Source organism: Ursus americanus, chromosome X, assembly GCF_024610735.1.
Source record: "Ursus americanus isolate L20-20 chromosome X, mUrsAme1.1.p, whole genome shotgun sequence".
Taxonomy (NCBI): domain Eukaryota; kingdom Metazoa; phylum Chordata; class Mammalia; order Carnivora; family Ursidae; genus Ursus; species Ursus americanus.
Window position 1 is genome coordinate 1123190 of NC_142164.1, and position 20678 is coordinate 1143867.

The 20678-nt window shown below is 42.8% G+C and overlaps 1 protein-coding gene across 1 annotated transcript in view; it reads left to right on the forward strand.

Annotated features, from left to right (window-relative positions):
* Nucleotides 1–479: 479 nt before the first annotated feature.
* Nucleotides 480–20678, forward strand: part of MECP2 (methyl-CpG binding protein 2) — a 66197-nt gene continuing 45998 nt past the window's right edge. The window contains exon 1 of the mRNA XM_087859817.1: nucleotides 480–634. Coding sequence (XP_087715943.1) covers nucleotides 573–634 — 62 coding nt within the window. The 5' untranslated portion in view covers nucleotides 480–572. The remainder of the gene's footprint in view (nucleotides 635–20678) is intronic.

The window sequence follows — 20678 nt, forward strand, 5'->3', positions numbered from 1 at the left end:
AACATCAGGCTCCAGGGTAGGCAACTTTGCTGCTTCTAGTGAAGGTGGGGATATTGAGAAAACACAGGTGCGGTGAAACTCTTATAGCAGAGTAGTTTGTGCGTTTGTGTACAGCGGGCCAATGGCTCAGGAGGGCCACGCAAAAAGGCGTGCGGAGCCTAGGCCTTCACTTGCCCCAGCATCCGCAAGGGCCCATTAATCCTTAATATTCAAATTTCTCCCACTAAACCAACCCCTCCGCGCCCTAGCCGCCTCTTTTCCCCAAATGACGGTCGATGGCAGCCAATCGGGAGCTGGACAGGGTTTCCACCTCCTTTTCCCTAGCCGGAATGGACACAAACTCCAGCCAATTGGTAGCATCGTCACCGAGACCCCGCCCAATCCTGGCCGCCGCACCCAATGGCAGGCGGGCTCGCGGCGGTGCCGGGGGCGGGGCGCTGGCGCGCAGGTGCAGCAGCGCGCAAGCCGGACGGGAGGGCGGGGCGCGACGTCGGCCGTGCGGGGTCCCGGCGTCGGCGGCGCGCGCGCTCCCTCCTCTCAGAGAGAGGGCTGTGGTAAAAGCCGTCCGGAAAATGGCCGCCGCCGCCGCTGCCGCGCCGAGCGGAGGAGGAGGAGGAGGCGAGGAGGAGAGACTGTGAGTGGGACCGCCGCGGCCGCGGGCGGGGACCCTTGCCGGGGGGCGGAGGGTAGGGGCGGGACGTGGCGCGGGAGGGGCCCGCGGGGTCGGGCGACAAGGCTGGCGGATGGCGTCCCTCCTCTCTACCCTCCCCCTCCCGCAGCCGCCGGTGACGGCTCCCCCCTTGGTCCGTCACCCGCACTCGCGGTGACCGTCCTCGGCGCGGTCTCCCTGGGCCCACTTCGCCTGACGCCCCCCTCCCTCCCGCCTCCGGCGCGCATCCCGGCCACCGGCCCCGCGGGCGCCCCTGTCGCCGGGGTTTTGCCTGTCGGAGCTGCGCGCGCGTCGTGCCCTTCTCGGGGCTTCGGGCCCGCGGCGTCGTCGCGCGCCCGCCGCCCCGGCCTCTCCCTGGATCGCGCTCTCCCCTCTCCCTCCCTCGCGCGCCCCCTCTGCCGTTACTCGGCCCCCCCACTGGCGCGCGTGCGCAGTCCGCCTCCCGTCGGGAGAGTGCGCCACAAGGGCTCCTGCGCTCTCACCCCCATCTCCAGGCTTTGCCTCCCCCTCCTTCTCGCCCATTCCATGACTTTCTGCCCCCACTGCGAGCGAGTCGGTCCACCATCTCCTTTCCCCTCTAGCAGGAACAAGTAGGTGGGAATTATTGTCCACCCACAAAAGGGACTAGACATTGTGTTCCTGGTCCCACAACTCATCATAAAGAGGCGGTTATAGTTCCCATCATGAACCTTAGGTAGGGGACTGTGTGTCCGGGAGCACCGGAGTCTCTTCGGTGGGAGTGCGCCCCCAGGGTCTTTGGGGGGGGGGGTTCCGTGGCCTCAGAATGTGAGCGCCCTCCCATCCTCCCCGCCCCCCTTCGCCGGAGATCTTCTAGTTACATAAGTGGAGTGGGACATAGTATGTAACCGGCTCCTATAGTCCTGGAGCGCTCCCTGCTCAAGATCATCATTACCAGACGGGGCAAGTTCATCGCATCACTGTGGTTCCTGTCAGTTGCCCCTGAAAGTTTATTTTCTTTTTAGTTTGGTTATAACTGAATTACCCAAACTGAAACTCAGGTGACTTTTACGTGGTGTGGCAATGTTTCTGTGGTTTTGCCCTGGAGACTTAATGTCATCGTAAAGAGTCTAAAAAAATTGCTTTCACAGAGGAGACCGTTTATGACCTTGCTAAGTGGACCCGAGGTTGGGAAAGCTTGCTCTGGAATACCTACCTCTGTGGTGGTCGCCTGTGTTGTGAGTGTGTTCGTTGTGGATTGGTCACAACAGAAATGGGCTCCACCACAAAAGTGATATTCCTGACTCATGGTCAGGCAGATGTGTGCTCTGGTTCTTTTTCCAGGAACAGAATGGACTCTGCAGAGCCATTCACACATTGTGTCTCTGTTGTGTGGGGTCACAACCCCAAATTGTCAGATGGTAGGATCTAATTCAGGGGGGTGGTTGGTGATGGTGGAAGCAAATATAGCAGTGCGTGATGCCAAGTGGCTTAGACTTTGGAGACTCTCACAAGTTTTAGGTGTTTTGTTTTACCAGAAAAATAAAGCTTATTTGTGCTGTGGTAGTAAAATTTAGTGTTGTTAATAGGCAATCATTACTTGAGAAGAAATTTGTGTTTTATGGCCAGAATTTTCATCTGGATCTCAGCGATCTCAGTTAACAACAAGATTAAGCTGACCTCTTGGGTCTTTTGAAATATGCTGGATCCTTATTTAAAAACAAAAACGGTGTCTAGGTTTCTTTGGTCTTTTAGGAATTTCCACCGGGGACTTAGGGAATAGGCTTATTTATGGGCTTTTTATGACTTCTATTTCAAATCCCAGTCAGGAAGCCCGGGAAACACTTGCTTTTATTTTTTTACCTGGACACAGGAGAACCTTAAGGAACACAATCAATCTAGTGGAGTACAGTTTGTTAAATAAGTTGCCACAGATACCCATTTGTGGCATGTCACCTTGGTGGCAGATAACTGAGGTACTTTCCTGTCCACACACAGACGCACAAGCCTCACTTGACAAAGATTCCAAGGTTTGTGCATCTGAGCCTATGACATGACAGGATGAGGACTCTGCTTTGTTTTGCATCATTGGCAATGCATTTGACTCCTCGGTTGCCCCTCCAGTTAGCTGTTTATCATACCTCTAGCCTTTTAAACAGCACAGGCAGCTTCCAGAATATAGTTTCTCTGAAAAGTGCCTGGTGGCATCTGAAGTCAGTATGTTAGAACAGCTTGAAGAAACCTATGGCTTTCTTGCTGTTATGGGCTATCACACCGTCCTATTTCTTGTTACAAATGTGCCTGGAATGCTTTAAATCTACAGTACCAGGTCTTTATTTCACCTGATAGAGCATAGTTAAACTTTACTCCGACTTTTGTGCTGTTTATGTATTGGGAGGGTTAGAATACAATTTTGCATTCTATCTGCAATTTCAAGTTAGACTCATTTTTTCCCGTTTACCCTGCCTCTGTGTGTCCAAAGCTAGAGGGGGTGGAGAGGCAAACTGTGGAGTTTGACAAAAAGAAACTGTGGAGTTTGTCTAGATAAGACCAATGTGATGTTGCCCCCACCCGGATACTCCGTCCCCTACATGGGCATTGAATGAGACGCTTGCTTCTTTAACCTGAAAAAGAGAAGAGCGAAGCAAAATTGTTAGTTCCTTACTCCAGTTTCCACCACTAATGTACCTGCCTGGGACTGTTTGCATGATAAATGATGTGTCCTGGAACCTGTAATCATTTATAAAGGTGAATATCAGTAGAAATATTTTAATTGGCTAAGGGCAGTTTGTCACCAGGCTACCTATCTATGAGGAGGAGAAAATCCCAGAAAATGTTTGACATTTGTAGTAACTATAGTTGACCTTTGAACAATGCAGGGATTAGGGGCTCCGACCTTTCACCCCCATGCAGTTGAAAATCCACATATAACTTTTGACTCCCCCCAAAATTTAACTACTAATAGCCTACTGTTGACCGAAAGCCTTATTATTAACGTAAACAGTCAATCAATGTATATTTTGTATGTTACGTGTAGTATATACTGTATTCTTAAACAATAAAGATGTTATTAAGAAAATCAGGAAGAGAAAATACATTTACAGTACTGTACTGAAAAAAATCTGCATATAAGTGGACCAGCACAGTTCAAACCTGTGTTGTTCAAGGATCAACTGTAGTTTTTTAAGCACGTGGGGGTGGAGGGGTGGGGGAAGCACAGTCCTAGACTGGTGATGAGTTCCAGGGAGCGCAGCAGGACACCTGGTTGTTTTCACCACCCTCTGCTGTGGTGACATGCATGCAGACCCGCCTCATGTGGCTGGCAGACACAATCTTTTCTCTTGGGTAGAGCACTGTTTCTGCTCGACGGAAGGACCTTGTCCTCAATTCTTCTGTACCAGCCTTCTCCAGTCAGATTGTTGTTGTCACCACTGTGACCATTATGTCTTTACCTTGTTTCCAGTAGGACAGATGTGAATGGGTTCTTTTTCCTTGGGCTCACTTACACAAGGTTATGCTCTTCTGTCTTTATCTGTTCTCTTCTGCCTTTCTCTTGCAAGGAACCTTTTCCTATTGAAATCTTGATTTGCATGCCGTTACTTAAATACTTGGTTCTGCCATTTTTGATGGTAGGTATGGTGTTGGGGGGAACTGAGTGGGAGTGGGAATTTGGTGGCAGGCAGGGCATCCCCACTCCCATATCGAAGGGGGTGTGTGTGACCATTCTACTCAAGAATAAAGCCTTGGCCTCTATAACTTATTCAGAGCACCCTTACGTTGGGTCTGCTGGCATATGAAGGTGTCCTCACCATGGCTGTTTTGCAGATCCTACAGATGTCTGAACTCTCGGGAGCAAGCCTTAAGAAGGGTTCACTTGTCTTTCTTGCCTAGGAGCTGAGGGCATCCTGTATATGGACCTGCAAATTACTGCTTTATTGGGTTTTCACTTAACTGCTTTCATTTGCTTGCTCTTTTTTCCGTGAAATCTTGAGTTAGTCAAAGATCTTAAAATTTCAAAGCTGGAGGGAACCTTAGTCCAGCTCCCTCAGTTTACAAGTAAAAAACAAACCGTGGCTGTGAGAAGTTGTAGCTTTGCCAGGGCCTCCCAGCCAGGATACCAGTTTGATTTTTGTTATATAGCTGAGTAGTACTGTTACCTTGACTTCTGGATTTCAAAGCATTCTATGACTCAACTGTTTAAGGGAATTGTAAGGCCTCACTGCACCTCAATAGATAATTCTAGGTACCATCCTGGTAGTTATAGACCAGCTGTAAAAAGACTTGGTTGGTGTTGCCCTTCCTCTGGGTTTAATTACATGAGTAATTGTTTGTGTGAATAGTCTCTAAGTTGTGTACTCTACGCTTTTTTAGTCTTGAGGTAAAAGTGCTGCTCTTGGGCCAGCAAGCTAACCAGAGATTAGCTAATATGGGGCAGTTTAGATTTTAACAAGGAAATGATGTTATCTTGATGAAAAATGTAATGACAAAAGTCTTCTTTTGAATGTATTCAAAAGCAAGAGAGAAACTGTCACACTAATAACTTAGTTTGTTGAGCATTGTGGTTTAACTGACCTGAGAGGCTTAAAAGTGATCTCTCTGGAACAGTCTTGCATATATTGGAGGAGGGCTTTGGATCTCCCAGGGCGTTTGGTTTCTGTTGGTGCTGCTTCCCGCCCCCCTCAGGTTTAAAGCTCCTCTAAGTGATGTTATAGCAGCTCATTTCAAATTCAGCTGCTTGGAAAAAAAGGGAGACTTTGCCTCTGGTTTTCATGTGTTCTTTTTGGGATGACATTTTGATGTTGCGTGTTCTCTTGAACATGTTTTCTCTCCCTGGGTATTTCTGTATGACATAGTGCAAGAAATACCAGGGATCACCACTAACAGTATGCATTATAGTGTCAAAGTGTCCCTCAGAGGTGACAAGACTTGTGATAGTGTCAATTCTAACACACATGAATCTTTATTTTAGGACTGTGTGTTATGTGCTAGTAATTTGCGGTTTATCCTTTGTTTCTTAGTAGGTAAGCTGGGAAATAGCATAGTACTTTGTCTATATGTTTATCTTCAAAATGTCCCAAATAGCCCTGGGAAAAAGGTCGTGCAGCACAATGGGGGCTTTCAACTTACGATTTTCTTTGTTTTAGGCTCCATAAAAATACAGACTCACCAGTTCCTGCTTTGATGTGACATGTGACTCCCCAGAATACATCTTGCTTCTGTAGACCAGCTCCAACAGGATTCCATGGTAGCTGGAATGTTAGGGCTCAGGTAAGTAACCTTCCTTTTTTTTTTTTTAGTATATGTCCTGGTTTGGCCATCTGTTTTTAAAAAAAAAAATAAAAAGGAAAAAAAACAAGATGTACTACTCTTGGACAGTATAAAAGTACCCCAAAGACTAAAGATATAACTGTGCCAAACTGTGCCATATAATAAAAAAAAGTCACTTCCCTGAGCCCTGAAAGGTCAGTTTGGGTAGGGTTACATGGTAGCCTCAGTGTGATCTGGGGGCGGGCGTCAGATTAGAGCCGGAACTGGTGATCTGCAACTTCAGTTCACCTTGAAGCAGGTCAGCTGAGCTGAGAGCGCTTTGACTGAGCTCTTCACCTGCCACTGCTGCTGTTGCCTAGCGGTCTTCAGCATGGTGCTTTGTTTGCTTTGGTTTTGTGTAAATGACTTCCTGGTCAATGTTAGTGAGCAGTGGTAAAACATTTTCAGATATGGGAACTGGTGTGTGGTCCCTAGAAGGATGGCTTCCTGAAAGCTGTCGTAGAACAGCAGAGCCTATGGCTAATGGCTGTGCTTGCTACTCTCCTCCCACGGGAACTAAAGAGAACACCCAGACACAGGTCTGGCTCTTGGAACTCTGGAGCAGAACAAATGCCTTTTGAAAAGCTGAGGATCCAAGCCATATGATGTCTGACACTCAGGTGCTCTATAAGCCACACTCTTGACTACTTTGGTGCCATTGTGTGGACTTTAATTTTGTAAAAATGAGCGATTTCTTTAATTTCCCAACTGTCAGGCTCAATATCTCAAGCTTTTTTAAAATCAGTGGTCACTCCACATTTGATGTTTTGACACCTGGATTTCAAACATTCCATGGGGTAGGGCAGAATGTACTAATTGAATTTTTCCATTCCTTTTCCTAAGAAAAAAGTGTGAGTTTACACATATGCTGCCATTGTGATTCCAGCTGAGACCCCCCCCCCCAAGTAGCACTTTGTTGTGTGTCTGGTGGTTTCTGACACCTCAGTCTAAAGCTTTGTGGACATCTATAACATAGCCTATTAGGGGAAGGTGAAAGGGGCAGGGTTTGGGTAAAGGAGAATAGAAGGTGTGGAAGGAAGTGAAGAGCATTGTACTGTCTCCAAGTCCCAAATTTGGTTCCAGTCCTGGTCCTGTGACTCAAAGTGTCATTTCTCCTTTTTGCTGCAGGGTGTACTCTGGGCCCTGCTGACAGGACGTTCTTTGTACACCACGTATTTATGCTGGTGGGAGTTGTGTGGCTGGTGCTTTGTGCATTGTCTCAGAAAGTGTGTGGACTAAATGTAATATGGGCAGTGAATGGGTCTCTTCTGGTAGATGTTAGGCCTGGGGGTGGCTTATGTTTTTAATAGTCTTTTTCTCAGATTATGAATGGATTTTATGAAACAGGCAATGGTCACTCTATATAGTTTCTTCTAAGAAATGTAGAAAGAAAGAGATGTTTAAAAACATTATTACTTATGAGTGGAAAAGACACAGCCATTTGAGCTTCAAGAAAGTTTGAAGGGAATTCTCCAAGGATAGAGCTTGTCTTTATTAGATTAAGCGTTTGATATCTTACTATTTTTCTTCTTTTCCTTTTTTTTAAGAAATTATAAAAATAATGCATGCTTTAATAGAAAACAAACCATTCTAAAGTGTACTATGTAAAAAGATGAAAGTTCCCCTTACTCTCCGTGCTCACTACCCAGAGTAACCACTATTAATGTAGATCCTTCTTAATCTTCTTAGGCCAAACAAATATGTACATTCTGTGTTTTTAACAAAATGAGGATGATATTATACATATTCTTCATTTGTCCTTGTGATATGTTCTCTCTGCCTCATTTCTGTTAAATGGCAGTGTGATCTGCTGCTGACTTAGTGTCATGCATTGTCCCCCCTATTGGCTTTCCCAGTGGTTCGCTATTAAAGATACTACTGGATTGAACTTCCTCATGTGCCAGTCTTTTTGAAGAACAGCTGCCTAGACTTGGAGTTGCTGATGGGTACCACCACATTGCCTTCCAAAATGGCTGTCTCAGTTCCCATGACAGTCTGAGAAAGTGCCACTTCCCATACCCTCCCAGAATTGGATGCCCATCTTTAAATTTGTGCTCTTTGGGTTACTACTAAGGCTGAACCTCAGTAATCATCAGCCATTTGTATTTGGTCTTTGTGAATTGCCTGCCTGTTGGTGTTCTGCATTCATTCTTTCATCAGGATATTTGTTTTTTAAGTTGATTTGTAACAACTTGTAATGTATTAAGGATGCTCTTTGTCATCATGCAGATATTTTTCCTACCTTGTTGTATATCTTTTGATTCTCCTTGTCTTTTGATACATAAAATTTCTTTTAGGATTTTTTTCTTTTGCTTTTATACTTAGAAAGTCCTTTGCTACCTTAAGAACATGTCAGTATTCATCTATATATTTTTCTTCTTAAAAAAACTTGATGTACTATATTGATATATACAAAACAATCTTATAGGTAAGTTGTCCATTTGTGTCACGGCCATTTGGTGATTCAATCATCTGGTCTTAACCTTTATCATATGTTGACTTCAAATAAGCAAAGCATCTCTTACTTTTTTCTTTCTGAAGTTTTTCTTTGTGAGACTTGATGGCAAGCTGGTCAGCATATAATCATCTATTCATTCACCCAACAAGTACTTGAGCCCCGGATTCAAGGCAGGGGCAATGTTGGGCCCTGCAAGTGCTGCATTCTCCTCCACTTGGGGCAGGGCTACAGAGGTTGCAGTACCAGTGGCAATGGCTACAGTGCTCATTCCAGAAGACTCAAGAAAATAGTGGATCTTCACAAAGTAGGTTTTGGATAAACTAGAAGGAATCCAGAGGGTGCGTGCATCTGCGCGTGTGTGTGTGTTTTAGATTCTGACACAGAAGTGAGAGCCTAGGGTAGACTGCAACATAAGCATCGTTTGTTTCCTAACTCATGTAATTGCAGGCTGATTTTTGTCTTGAATTATGATGAGGGCTTTTTGCTGTTGAAACAGTTCTATATTCAGCTGGCTCGGTTGTGATGGAATAAAAGTTGTGTACTGATAAAAATGGTAATTTTCTTCCATGATGATTTTGAAGCATTTCTATAATAGCTCATAAAAATAAAGGCAGGCTTTTGGTGAATATATTCTTAGGGAAAAAGTAATTTTTTGCAACTTGCATCATTTAAATCTAATAAATAACCTTCAAACTGAAGTGGAATCCTGATTTGGATTGAAAAATATTTTTTACTTAGAGAAAGGATAGAAATGACTTATGTCATTTTTTGTATAAGCCTGGGTTTTTTAATGAATTTTTAAAAATAGGTACATAGTACAGAGTGAAAAAGCTTTCTGTATAAGCCTGGGTTTTTTAATGAATTTTTAAAAATAGGTACATAGTACAGAGTGAAAAAGGTTGTGTAAGAGGTTATATGGTTAAAGAGCTCCTTGCCATCCTGTCCCCAAATATCCATTTATCTCCCTGGAGGAAGCCATCATTACCAGTTTCTTATTAGTGTGTGTGTGTGTGTGTGTGTGTCTGCGTGCGCGCGCACATGTACCTGGGTGTAATTTTTAAATTGTGGTAAAATATACATAACATAAAATTTAGCATTTTAGCCATTTTTAAATGTACACTTCTGTGACATTAAGTACATTCTTGTACAACTGTCCCCATTATGTGTCTCCAGAACCCTTTTCATCTTACAAAACTGAAACCATCTCCGTTAAACCCTAACTCCCTATCCCCCCTCCCCCACTTGGCATCTACCCTTCTACTTTCTGTTTCTATGAAATTGACTATTCTAGATACCTCATATTATTATTTATTTTATAATTGTGTTTATATATTTTGTGGGCATATACACAAACAAGGGTGGGTGTGCATTTTTACACAAATGGTAAAACACTTTGCACATTTTCCAAAATTTACTGCTTTTAGTTAATGTATCTTGGAGATTGATATCAGTTTCTCTAGAGCCATATCATTCTTTTTAAGGGTTGTAAAAGAAATTCCTGGATGTGGGACTTGCTGGGTCAAAGGGTATATGCATTTTAAACTTGGAGAGATATTGCTAAATCAAGGGTGGCCTGTTAATCGCATAGTTTTAAAGAAAAGATGATATATAAATAGATGAGCACACAAATTTATGGCTGCAGTGCTATTTGTAGAGACTAGAGAGCCGTTAATTAGGCTAGGAAGAAATCATTTTTAGCAGTTAGCGCTAGAAAGCAAAACTTCAGAAACTTCCCTTTCATCAGATGTGACCTCATGTGAGCAGAGCCTGTGAGGCAGGACCCTGTACTTGACAAGAGGAACTTCAGCCAGTTCTCATTTGTGAATTTTGAAGAAAATGGAGCATTTTTATTTTGGTACTAAATTGCAGTGGCTCCTTGGGACTCAGAGTTGAAAAGTCTCCTGAAGCTGCTGGACCTTCTGTCTTATTTGTATTGTAATATGCATAAGGAATATCCTGGAAGTATTCAGGACCAAATTGCTGTTGCTTCATTTCTCTTTGATTCTTGTACTCTTTATAGAGCAATATTTGACTAATTTACCCTATACCAATTTAGCATATATTATGTGTCATTTACTGTCTAGATGCTATGGATTACTCTCAGCTATCTTCTGATCTAAAGGAAGATACAGATAGGCAAACAGACTGTTACTTTACAAGGGGCCAAATGCTGTGATGGAAGAGTACTGACCACTAAGGGAGCATATAAATGTTAGAGGGGTCCTGCCTAGACTTGGAAGTGAGGTCAGGGAGGAGACTTCTTTGAAAAGTGACCTCCAAGACCTGAACGATAAGGCAACATTAGCTAGTCCAGGAGAAGGGTAGAGTGTGCCGGTAGGAAATCAGACACACCACACCAGCTGTGCCAAACAGGCTCTGCTTTCTTTCTAAGTCGCATCATATTCTGGGATGTTCTGAGCCCCAAAAGGCAAAGTGAGGAGCTCTGGCCATCCATCCTGTCCCCTTTCCATCACGCAGTGCTCTGAAGCCCATCTGCCCTGAGCTGACTTCCACCCACCTATCAGGTCCCCAGGGCTCCCGCTTCAGGTCTTTTTGTGGAACCTTCCTTCCCTCCCTTTCTGCCCCAGGAGACGCATGAGAAGAGGGCTTCCCCTTCTCTAAGACACTTCATTCTCTCATACTCCATACTGAGAAGAGGGCAGGAGCTTGGGTGGTGTGAGAGTCAACTCTGGTGCCGAACTCACTGCTTAGGTCTGCTAATTTTATTGATTTTTTTACCAAGATTTTCATGGTGAAGGAAGCAGTGCATAAGCAGGCTCACTCTCTTGTCGAGGACCAGGTCCACCCTGATGAGCCACCATGGATGGCACCACTGTAATCCCCACAAGCCTGGGCCCAGGAGGTTGAATCAGAGCCCTCTTTGCCCCTTCTCCTGCATGCCTATTTCTCTGCCCTCCCTTAGGCCATCCTGATCCTTCTGCCTTTGAGGTCTTGCCTTCCTGCAGTCCTCCTGGCCTCTTCACTCTGCTCATGTGTTAGCTTCTCAGGTGCTTTCTACTCGGACTTCAGAAATGTTAGCATTTTGCCCTATTCACATCATCCTCCTCCTGTGGAATTCCAACGTGTCAGGTCCAGTGAAATCCCAGGCCGTGGTTGCACTTGCTTATCCTGCCTCCCTGAGGTAGCCTGTCCCTCAGAGGTAAGGGGGAATACTCTCCATGTAAGCTTTATGCTGTGTTACACATAATAATATATAACATTCAAAACTGTTTTTACAAATACACAGAAAGGTTTCCTGCTCTGTGTAACATTCTTCAACTCATTCTTTTCACTCAGTACTTGGCTTTTGAGCTTGGTCCATGTCGTTCTGTACAGACCTTCATTCAACATGTCTGTTGTGCTGTAGAAACATCTTTACAACAGAAGCCCCACCAGAGCCCAGAGGGAGAATGGAATTTAGAGAAATGGGAATTGACATCTGGTTTATGTTTACATCCTTTGGTCCTATTAACCAAGAAGATATTTTTATTTCTTTGTTTGTGAAAGCTTTCTACAAAAAAGGCATCCATTTTCTAGATTTATTAATAGGGCAGTCCAAAGGTTTTATTTTTAGATTTGAAAGAAAGCAAAGAAGGCTTCTGAGATATGCACATTTCCCTTTGTTCCCATCTCCTTTGCAACATTCCACGTTGCTAAAACACGAACTTGAGCACTTTTAAGCATGAGCTGACTTTCTACATGTGGGTTATTTTTTAAAATGTTCAAGTATTTTGGTTTTTCTGGGACTTCTAGTGGTACTTAAGTTTTGACATTACTTTGATAAGTTATATTTTAAATTTGTCTATACATATTTCATAATATATTTTTAAAATATGAATTTCTCTGTGTTTTTTGTGTTTTGTGACCAGCAGAAGGTATCAGTCCATATTAAGTACTAATTTGCTCTAATATTTTCAGCTGTTTTTGGAATTACACTTGACAAAAAAAAAAAACAGACAAATGTCTGCAGTTGTGACAGTTTGTCTTTTTGTTCCGCTTAACTCCAGAATAAATAATTCTAGTGAATTTTTTTCTAGGCTCGTAAGAACATAGGAATGATTAAAGTCGTCATAATACTTAAGGAGTTAGGGAAAGTTGAAAGTCTTTTTTAAGTGGTTACCCAATTAAAAAAATGTGGCTTGTAAGCAACTGTCTAAAATTTCTTAGCTACTCTTCCAGGTTGTTTAAGACAAACAAAAATGTATTTATTGGGGTGCCTGGGTGACTCAGTTGTTAAGCGTCTGCCTTCGGCTCAGGTCGTGATCCTAGGGTCCTGGGATCGAGCCCCGCATCGGGCTCCCTGCTCGGTGGGAAGCCTGCTTCTCCCTCTCCCATTCCCTCTGCTTGTGTTCCCTCTCTCGCTGTCTCTCTCTCTCTGTCAAATAAATAAATAAAATCTTTTAAAAATGTATTTATTAAGCTGTTTATTTTTTAATTACACAAGTAAAACATCATTGTAGAAAATTCAGAAAATGCATATGGAAATCACTCTGGAAATTCCACCATGTGGCGAAAACCGCTGTTACTATTTGGTCTGTATCTTCCTAGACCAAGGGTTCTGACTCATGGTTGAAGATCCATGGGTTCTGTGACCTTGGATCGGAAAAATACTTCATCTTAATTTTCACTAACCTCTCGCTGAAAGTTCAGTTTTCCTTCAATGACAAATGTAGGCCACAGACCATGGTAGTATAAGGAGTACCTGTGACTTTGTCACCAATAGAGATGGAAGGTGCTTTCTTATCACATTACAGTTACAGATATTTTGGAAAAATCATTCGTCCTTGTCATGCTTCAAACCTAGGGTAGTTACCAGACCTAGTTATTTAATGGTTTCCTAAAGAAGCACGTATTACTCTAGCACCCATCTCAACATATGTCGTTAATTTCTATGCATTTAATTTTATGCATTTCAAAACATTCTTCTGAGGAGGGTTCCAGGGAGCCCAAAGGCTCCATGGCAGAAAAAGGTAAAGAACACCTATGTACATTATACCATGCAACTATAAACATCGGAGCAGTCAACACTTGAGTAGAATCCGTGCAAAGTGTAATTCAACTAAAGCTGTTTAAGGATACATCTCTTTAAGACTTTTTATTTTTAAGTAATCTCTGCACCCAATGTGGGGCTCAAATCCACAACCCCGTGATCAAGAGTCACATACTCCACTGACTGAGCCAGTCAGACTCCCCAAGAATACTTAATACCACATAAATTGCTTGGTAAATAGTAGTGTCAAAGTAATGTTTGTTGTTAGCATTTAAACATTCTTCTAGAGTCTTTCTTATGCACTCTTGTGCATACATACATACTGTTTTAAATAAATGGGATCATATAACATGTGCTGTTTTAACTTGCCTTCCTTCCTCAGTGATAGGTTGTAGATATCTACCCATGTCAGTAAAAATAGATTGATAACACCACCTTTCCCTAAGATAAAAAATAACTTAATTGCGTTTTCTTTTTTTTAAGATTTATTTATTTATTAGAGAAAGAGCAGGGGGAGGCACAGAGTGGGAGAGAGAATCCTGAAGCAGACTACCTGCTGAGTGCGGAGCCCAGTGTGAGACTCAATCCCAGGACCCTGAGATCATGACCTGAGCCAAAATCAAGAGTTGGCTGCTTTACCGACTGAGCCACCCAGGTGCCCCTTAATTGCATTTTCTAATTATAAAAATAATATCTGTTCAACAGAAAAAAATTTAGAAGATAAAGAGGAAAAGTAAGAATTGCCTATAAATGTGGCATCTACAGATAGATAACGTCTGGCTAATGTCTTTATACCGTCATTTTTTTGAGAGAGAGAGAGAACATGTGTGAGTTGGGGGAGAGAATCTTTTTTTTTTTTAAGATAGTTTAAAAATGTGTTTGTGAGAGAGTGAGCAAGGCACAAGCAGGGGAAGGGGCAGAGAGAGAGGGAGAAGCAGACTCCCCACTGAGTGGGGATCCTGACACCGGCTCGATCTCATGATTCTGAGATCATGACCTGAGCCAAAATCAAGAGTCGACATTCAACCGACAGCCATCCAGGCGCCCCTTTACACCATCATTTTTGATGACTACATGACATTTCATTGAGGTTTGTGCCTCAATTTAATTAGGGGCATATCCATTGATGATGTGTTTTCATTGCTCCGAGTGACAGGTAAGGCTGTATGCTGATGACCTGCATCTGCTGATGACCTATGCTCTGACCTGCATCTCTAGTCCCCCCCCCCCCCCCCCCGCGGTCTTGAGCCTCACATTGGATGGCCTCTTCAGTATTTCCACTTGAGTTGCTCATAGATGTTTCAAACTGAACAAGTCCCAAACAGTTCTCTTGCTTTTTCCCCCTTCAAATCTGCTTTTCCTCCTCTTTTTTATCCCAGTAAGTAACATCAATATCCTGTTACCAATTCAGAATTCTAGGAGTTATCCTTTGATTCTGCTTTTTCCCTTACCAGCAACTCCTGTGGGGATCTACATTCAAAATGTACCTCAGAGCCAACTACTTCTCACCATCTCTAATGCTAAGGCCTCAGTCTAAGCCACAAGTCACCTCTCAGTGGATGCAGCAGGACTTTGGATGACATTGAACAACTTCCTCACTGACACTCATGGAACACTACACATTTCATAGGACTATTTGTTATACTGACACTCAATTCTAAATGATGGGATTGTTCCACATTTAGTAACTTTTCATCTGGCCAATACAGTTCAGTTTAAGTACTGAATTCCTTGCTGCTCCAAGCTGAAGAATCTGCAGTTCGTCAGGCTGTCATCCAACCATTCCACGATGGAGTTAGGTGTCTACAGTACCTCAGGCACTGTAGTAGGCAGGCTGTAGGACGACTGAGACAGATTGGTACCTTCCCTGGTGGAACTTAAGTTTGGCGGGAGAGACAGACTTTAAATAATTGACAAGTAATTACGTAATTACAGCAGACTAAGTGCTCTGAAGGACAGGTGGGGGGGGGGCTGCTCACCATGATGATGAGTAATGGGGAAACAGTCCAGCTTGGAAGGGATAAGGAAACCTGTGCTAAGGAGGCAGTGTTGAAGCCGAAAATTGAGAGGTGAACAGAAGTGGGCAAGATGCAGAATGAGGGAGGGCTTTCCTAACTGAGAAGAGTATGTGTGAAGACCCTGAGCCTGGCAGGAGCTTAGCTGTCTGAGGCACTTAAGGAAGCCTTATGTGGCTGGAACAGAGATGGGGGGGTGGCCCTGATGTAGGGAGACAGGTTGATGGGCTAGGTGCAGGATTTTTCTTTAGATTTTATTTATTTTAGAGAGAGAGTGAGTGCGCTTAAGCAGGGGGAGGGGCAGAGGGAAAGGCAGAATCTCAAGCACACTGCACTGAGCAGAGCCCAGCACGGGGCTCCATCTCACAACCCTGAGATCATGACCTGAGTGGAAATCAAGAGTCAGATGCTTTGACCAACTTAGCTACACAGGCGCCCCAGTGTAGGATTTTTTATATTAATCTCAGAGCAGTAGGAAACTGTTGAAGGGTTAGGTTGTTTAGGGTTTGAGTTTTTATCAAAATATTACAACCACTCGATAACAATATAACTTGTCTCAGAACAGGTTATGGTGAAAACAACAGCCTACCCCTTCCTCTTCCTGTTCCACAACCCAGATATGACAGCTTTTAACTGTTTCTACTTTCAGTTTCTTTGATGGTTACCTTCGAAATTAAATCATATGCTTATACAGCTTTCTTGATTTACCAACTTTGGGGAATTATATTAAATAACTCCCTGAAATGAAACAGGATGGCTTAGCATACATCACCTCCAATGTTGAGACTCATATTCACATTTTCTCTTTAACTTCAGTGGTTCCTGTTCCATCAGCTTTAGTCCACATGGCACTTCCCCTCTGTTAAGGTGAGGATACTAATGGCCCTGCTTTTCTTCCCACCTTTTCCCCACTTTACCTCCTAAAAGCTACACTTGACCATATCAGTTCTTAAAATTGTTAATATTTGTGTTCTTCCCTACAACCACATCCAAGTGGTCATAGGTTAATTCTAAAGTTGAAAACCTGTCAACGTCGTTGACACTGTTACACATATGTAAGTATTGTTTACCCTGAGGCCAAGTCACAGATGCTAGGATTATATTTCCTTCTTTATAGGTTTGGAGTCACAGTTGCTAGACCATTCAAAGCAGAATGGGCAAGCAAGGTAAATTGGATCCTCTTTTCTTAGACTCCATCACCTGCTTAAAATCCTTGCCAGAGTTTAACCTGCTTCATATTTGGACCTTGGCTTTCTTGTACAGATCTTACCAATGTTTCTGATTGCCTTTTGCTCTTCTTTAATAGTATTCCCAGATCTTGTAAAATCTTTTCAGTTGTGCTGTTTATTTCCTACAGTTCTGTGTCATCATCTCCCCTTCCCCTCTCAGAGATTCCACTCAGAGCTCTCTGATCCCCTCCTGCAATGTGGACAAGTACTTGCTTTCTAAGGTTGTACACAGCTGCCACCTGGATCTTCCCTTCACTGAGCTCTTGAGTTGGGAACCACTGTTTCCCAGAAGCCATGTCTTTTACATGGCTTACTCCTTGTTTTCTGGAATACATTTTTAAATAACTTACCAAGATAGGGTGTGGGGTAGTAAACTGTAGTGGTCACTCCTGTTGCTTACCTATGTCCATTCCCTCTTTACCCATTCCTAACAGAACCCTGGTATAATTCACTTTCCTACCTTACTCCCACCACCAGCAAGGATCCTTAAGTCATTCTGCACACTGCATTCCCTTAGCAACTGTTACTGATCAAGGTTGGACCTATGGTCTCAGTTGGTTCACTCAGAATGAAGGGAAGGGCTTTGATGGTGTGTTCAGGGTAGACTATATTTCCCCCACTGGATGTAAATCAGGAAGTGCTGTTAGCAGTTCTGGTGTAGCCTCAGAATGAGGTACTGAGCCTCACTTAGTAGGAAGTGACAGCACCTTCTCACCAAGGATGGGGGAGCAGAGGGACAGGAGGAACCTGGGGCCTGCCCCAGCTTTGGGCTTCCAGTTATTTGAGAATATATTTTCTTACTGTGTAAGCCAGTTTGAGTTGGCTTTTCTGTTACCTGCAGCCAAAAGCATTGTAACAGACAAGTCTTCTGAGTCACTGCATGTCTGAAATGCTTCTCTTCTGCTCTTCTATTCTGTTGACTGAGCATAAGATTCCAAGTTGAAAATCATTTTTCCTCCTAACTTTGAAAGCACTGCTTCCATTGTCTTTTAGCATGCAAAGTCACTAATGGAAGAAACATCTGATGTCAATCTGATTGTGGTTCTTTTATAGGTTGCCTTCTTTTCTCTCTTCTTCCCTGGAAAATTTTTAGGATTTTTTTTCTTTTTCTTTGGTGTCTTGAAATTTCATGAGAATGTGTCTGGAGTTGTGTCTTTTTCACTCATCGTACTGGGGTCATTCAGTCAGAATACTTTTGTCTATTGTCAGCTCTTTTTTAAAAAATATGTTTCATTTTCCATTTTTTTATGGAGATTCCTTTCAGCTTAATTTTGGACTTCTTATATTGGTCCTCTGTCTCAGTCTTCTCATATTTTCCTTTTGTTTTCTTTCACTCTGAATTTTGGAAGATCTCCTAGACTCTATTTCCATCCCTTCTGTTAAATTCTTTATTTCAGCCAAATCTTTTTCTCTACTTACTGTGAAGCCTATGTGCCCACTGCCTAGATTGAACAATTGTTAACATTTTGACATATTTGCCTGGTCTGTTTGGATATGTGCATTTTTATATCTTTTTGGTGACCATTTGAAAGGAAATCACAGACATCATGACATTTCATCCCTAAGTACTTCAGCATACATCTCCTAAAAATAAGGATAATTTCCAATATAACACAATGCCCTGAGCACATCTACAAACATTGACAGTTCTCTAATGTTATCATCAGACAGCCATTCTAAATTCTGATTTCTCCCAAATGATTCTTACAGCTATTAGGGAAGAGGGGAACTAGAAAGCAATTAAGATTTATACCTTGCATCCCTTTTCTCTTTTAATAAGAAATCTCCCCACCTCCAGTCCACCTGGTGACAATTTTTGAAGCAAGCAGCCCAGTTGTTTTACAGAAGGCCCACATTCTACATGTGTCTCTTTTCCTGTTTACCCCTTGTAATTAATTATAAATGAGAGGTTAGACTTGAGGGCTTGCTTAGGTAACTATTTTGGGCAAGATTATTTTGTATTAGTATCAGATCAGGAGGAATATACCGGATAGTTCTGTGGCTCCTGATGCTACATTTTGCCATTTGGTTGAAGAAGCAGATGACTGCTGGATCTTTCCAGATGCAGATGCACAGTTTTCCTGTTGTAATTTGTAAGTAATATGTAGTATGATGCTTTGGCACGACACAAAGATTCTGTTTCCCAACAACTATTCATCTAATGATTTTAGCATTCATTGATGATCCTTGCTTGCCTCAATCTGTTATTTCATTGGGAGTTACAAAATGATGGATTTTCTAATTCTGTCATCTCTTCTACATTTAATACTGGCATTCTTCTGTAAAGAACTTTCCCTCGTCAAGTAAGGAGGATCTGTAATTCCCCCTAAAAAGACAGCATAAGTACTAAATCTTTGCCTTTAATTACTAAATTAATTACTAAATTTCAAGGGCGCCTGGGTGGCTCAGTGTTAAGCGTCTGCCTTCAGCTCAGGGCGGGATCCTGGAGTCCTGGGATCGAGCCCCGCATCGGGTTCCTCCCCTAGGAGCCTGCTTTTTCCTCTCCCACTCCCCCTGCTTGTGTTCCCTCTCTCACTGGCTGTCTTTCTCTTTGTCAAATAAATAAATAAAATCTTTAAAAAAAATTAATTACTAAATTCCAAAGTAAGGAGTTGGTGCAATAGTCACCCCCAGATTGTGGCAAACTATCTGCTGTTATGTTTTCACTTCTATGTCAGTATGGACTCATGGATTTTTATCTATTTAATGTTTTACAATTCAGCTACAGTCACTATTTTTTTTATCAAAGTATTCCACAGTTGGTCAGTGTGAGTCCCTTTATGCTGGCACCTATGTCCTCTTGGCATACTCTCATTGAGTAGTCTTTGAGTAATTTTTTTGCTTTCTGGCACAAGAAAGCATGTGTGCTTTTTCCATGTGTGCTTTTCCTGCCCCAAAACTGGTTCCAAGAGTTCTGGTTCCTTTTAGTGGAAAATGGTATTTAGGAGCCAAGATTTGGGTGCTAGGTGTGCTCATTCTTACTGGGGTGACATTTTGTCTAGGCTCTCTCAGTGGACAAAGCTAAAAAATATGCTGAGGGGCGCCTGGGTGCAGTCGTTAAGCATCTGCCTTCGGCTCAGGGCGTGATCCCAGCGTTCTGGGATTGAGTCCCACATCGGGCTTCTCTGCTGGGAGCCTGCTTCTTCCTCTCCCACTCCCCCTGCTTGTATTCCCTCTCTCGCTGGCTCTCTCTGTCAAATAAATAAATAAAATCTTTAAAAAAAATGCTGAAAAAAATTTTAAACTCATGTATACATAATGATGTCTTTAGTGGAAACTTAACATTTGAGGGCTTATCTTTAACTTTTATCAATTTATATGTTTTTCTTACACTGAAAATGTTGATTCTTTTTTTAAGATTGATTTATTTATTTTAGAGACAGAGTGCACAAGTGGGGGAGGGGCAGAGGGAAAGGGGAAGCAGACTCCCCACTGAGTGGGGGAGCCTGATGATGCAGGGCTCGATCCCAGGACCCTGAGATCATGACCTGAGCCAAAACCAAGAGTTGGACACTTAACCAACTGAGCCACCCAGGTGCCCCAAAGATGTTCATTCTTAATTAACATACTTTATTTGCTTTAATAATATACATAAAATAGTTATAAAATTATAATACCAATACTACTAACCTGCAGTCTCAGTGGTTGAAAAATCACAGGACAGAGTTCACAGCAACCACAGCAGCTGGAAACCAGGAGTAGAAATCCTGTAAAGCAGATAGCCACAGGCAGGGGACCCAAATTCTTCTTATAAACTTGGCTAAAGTCAGCTAATGCAAAAGAAATGAACAGAGATTTCAGATGCTGCCTACCATAGGGAAGACAGTTTGGAGTTTGAATTCTACCAAGTTGCCTGCTAAAATAAATTGATACTCTTTATTGGAACATAACAGAACCCAAAGTCTGACAGTGTATCTTTCACAATGTCTGGACATTTGAAAAAATAGGAAAATGTGACTTTTACTCAGGGGCAGGGGTAAGCGAATTTTTTTTCTGTACATAGTAACTATTTTAGGCTTTGCTGGCCATATAGTCTCTGTCACAACTACAC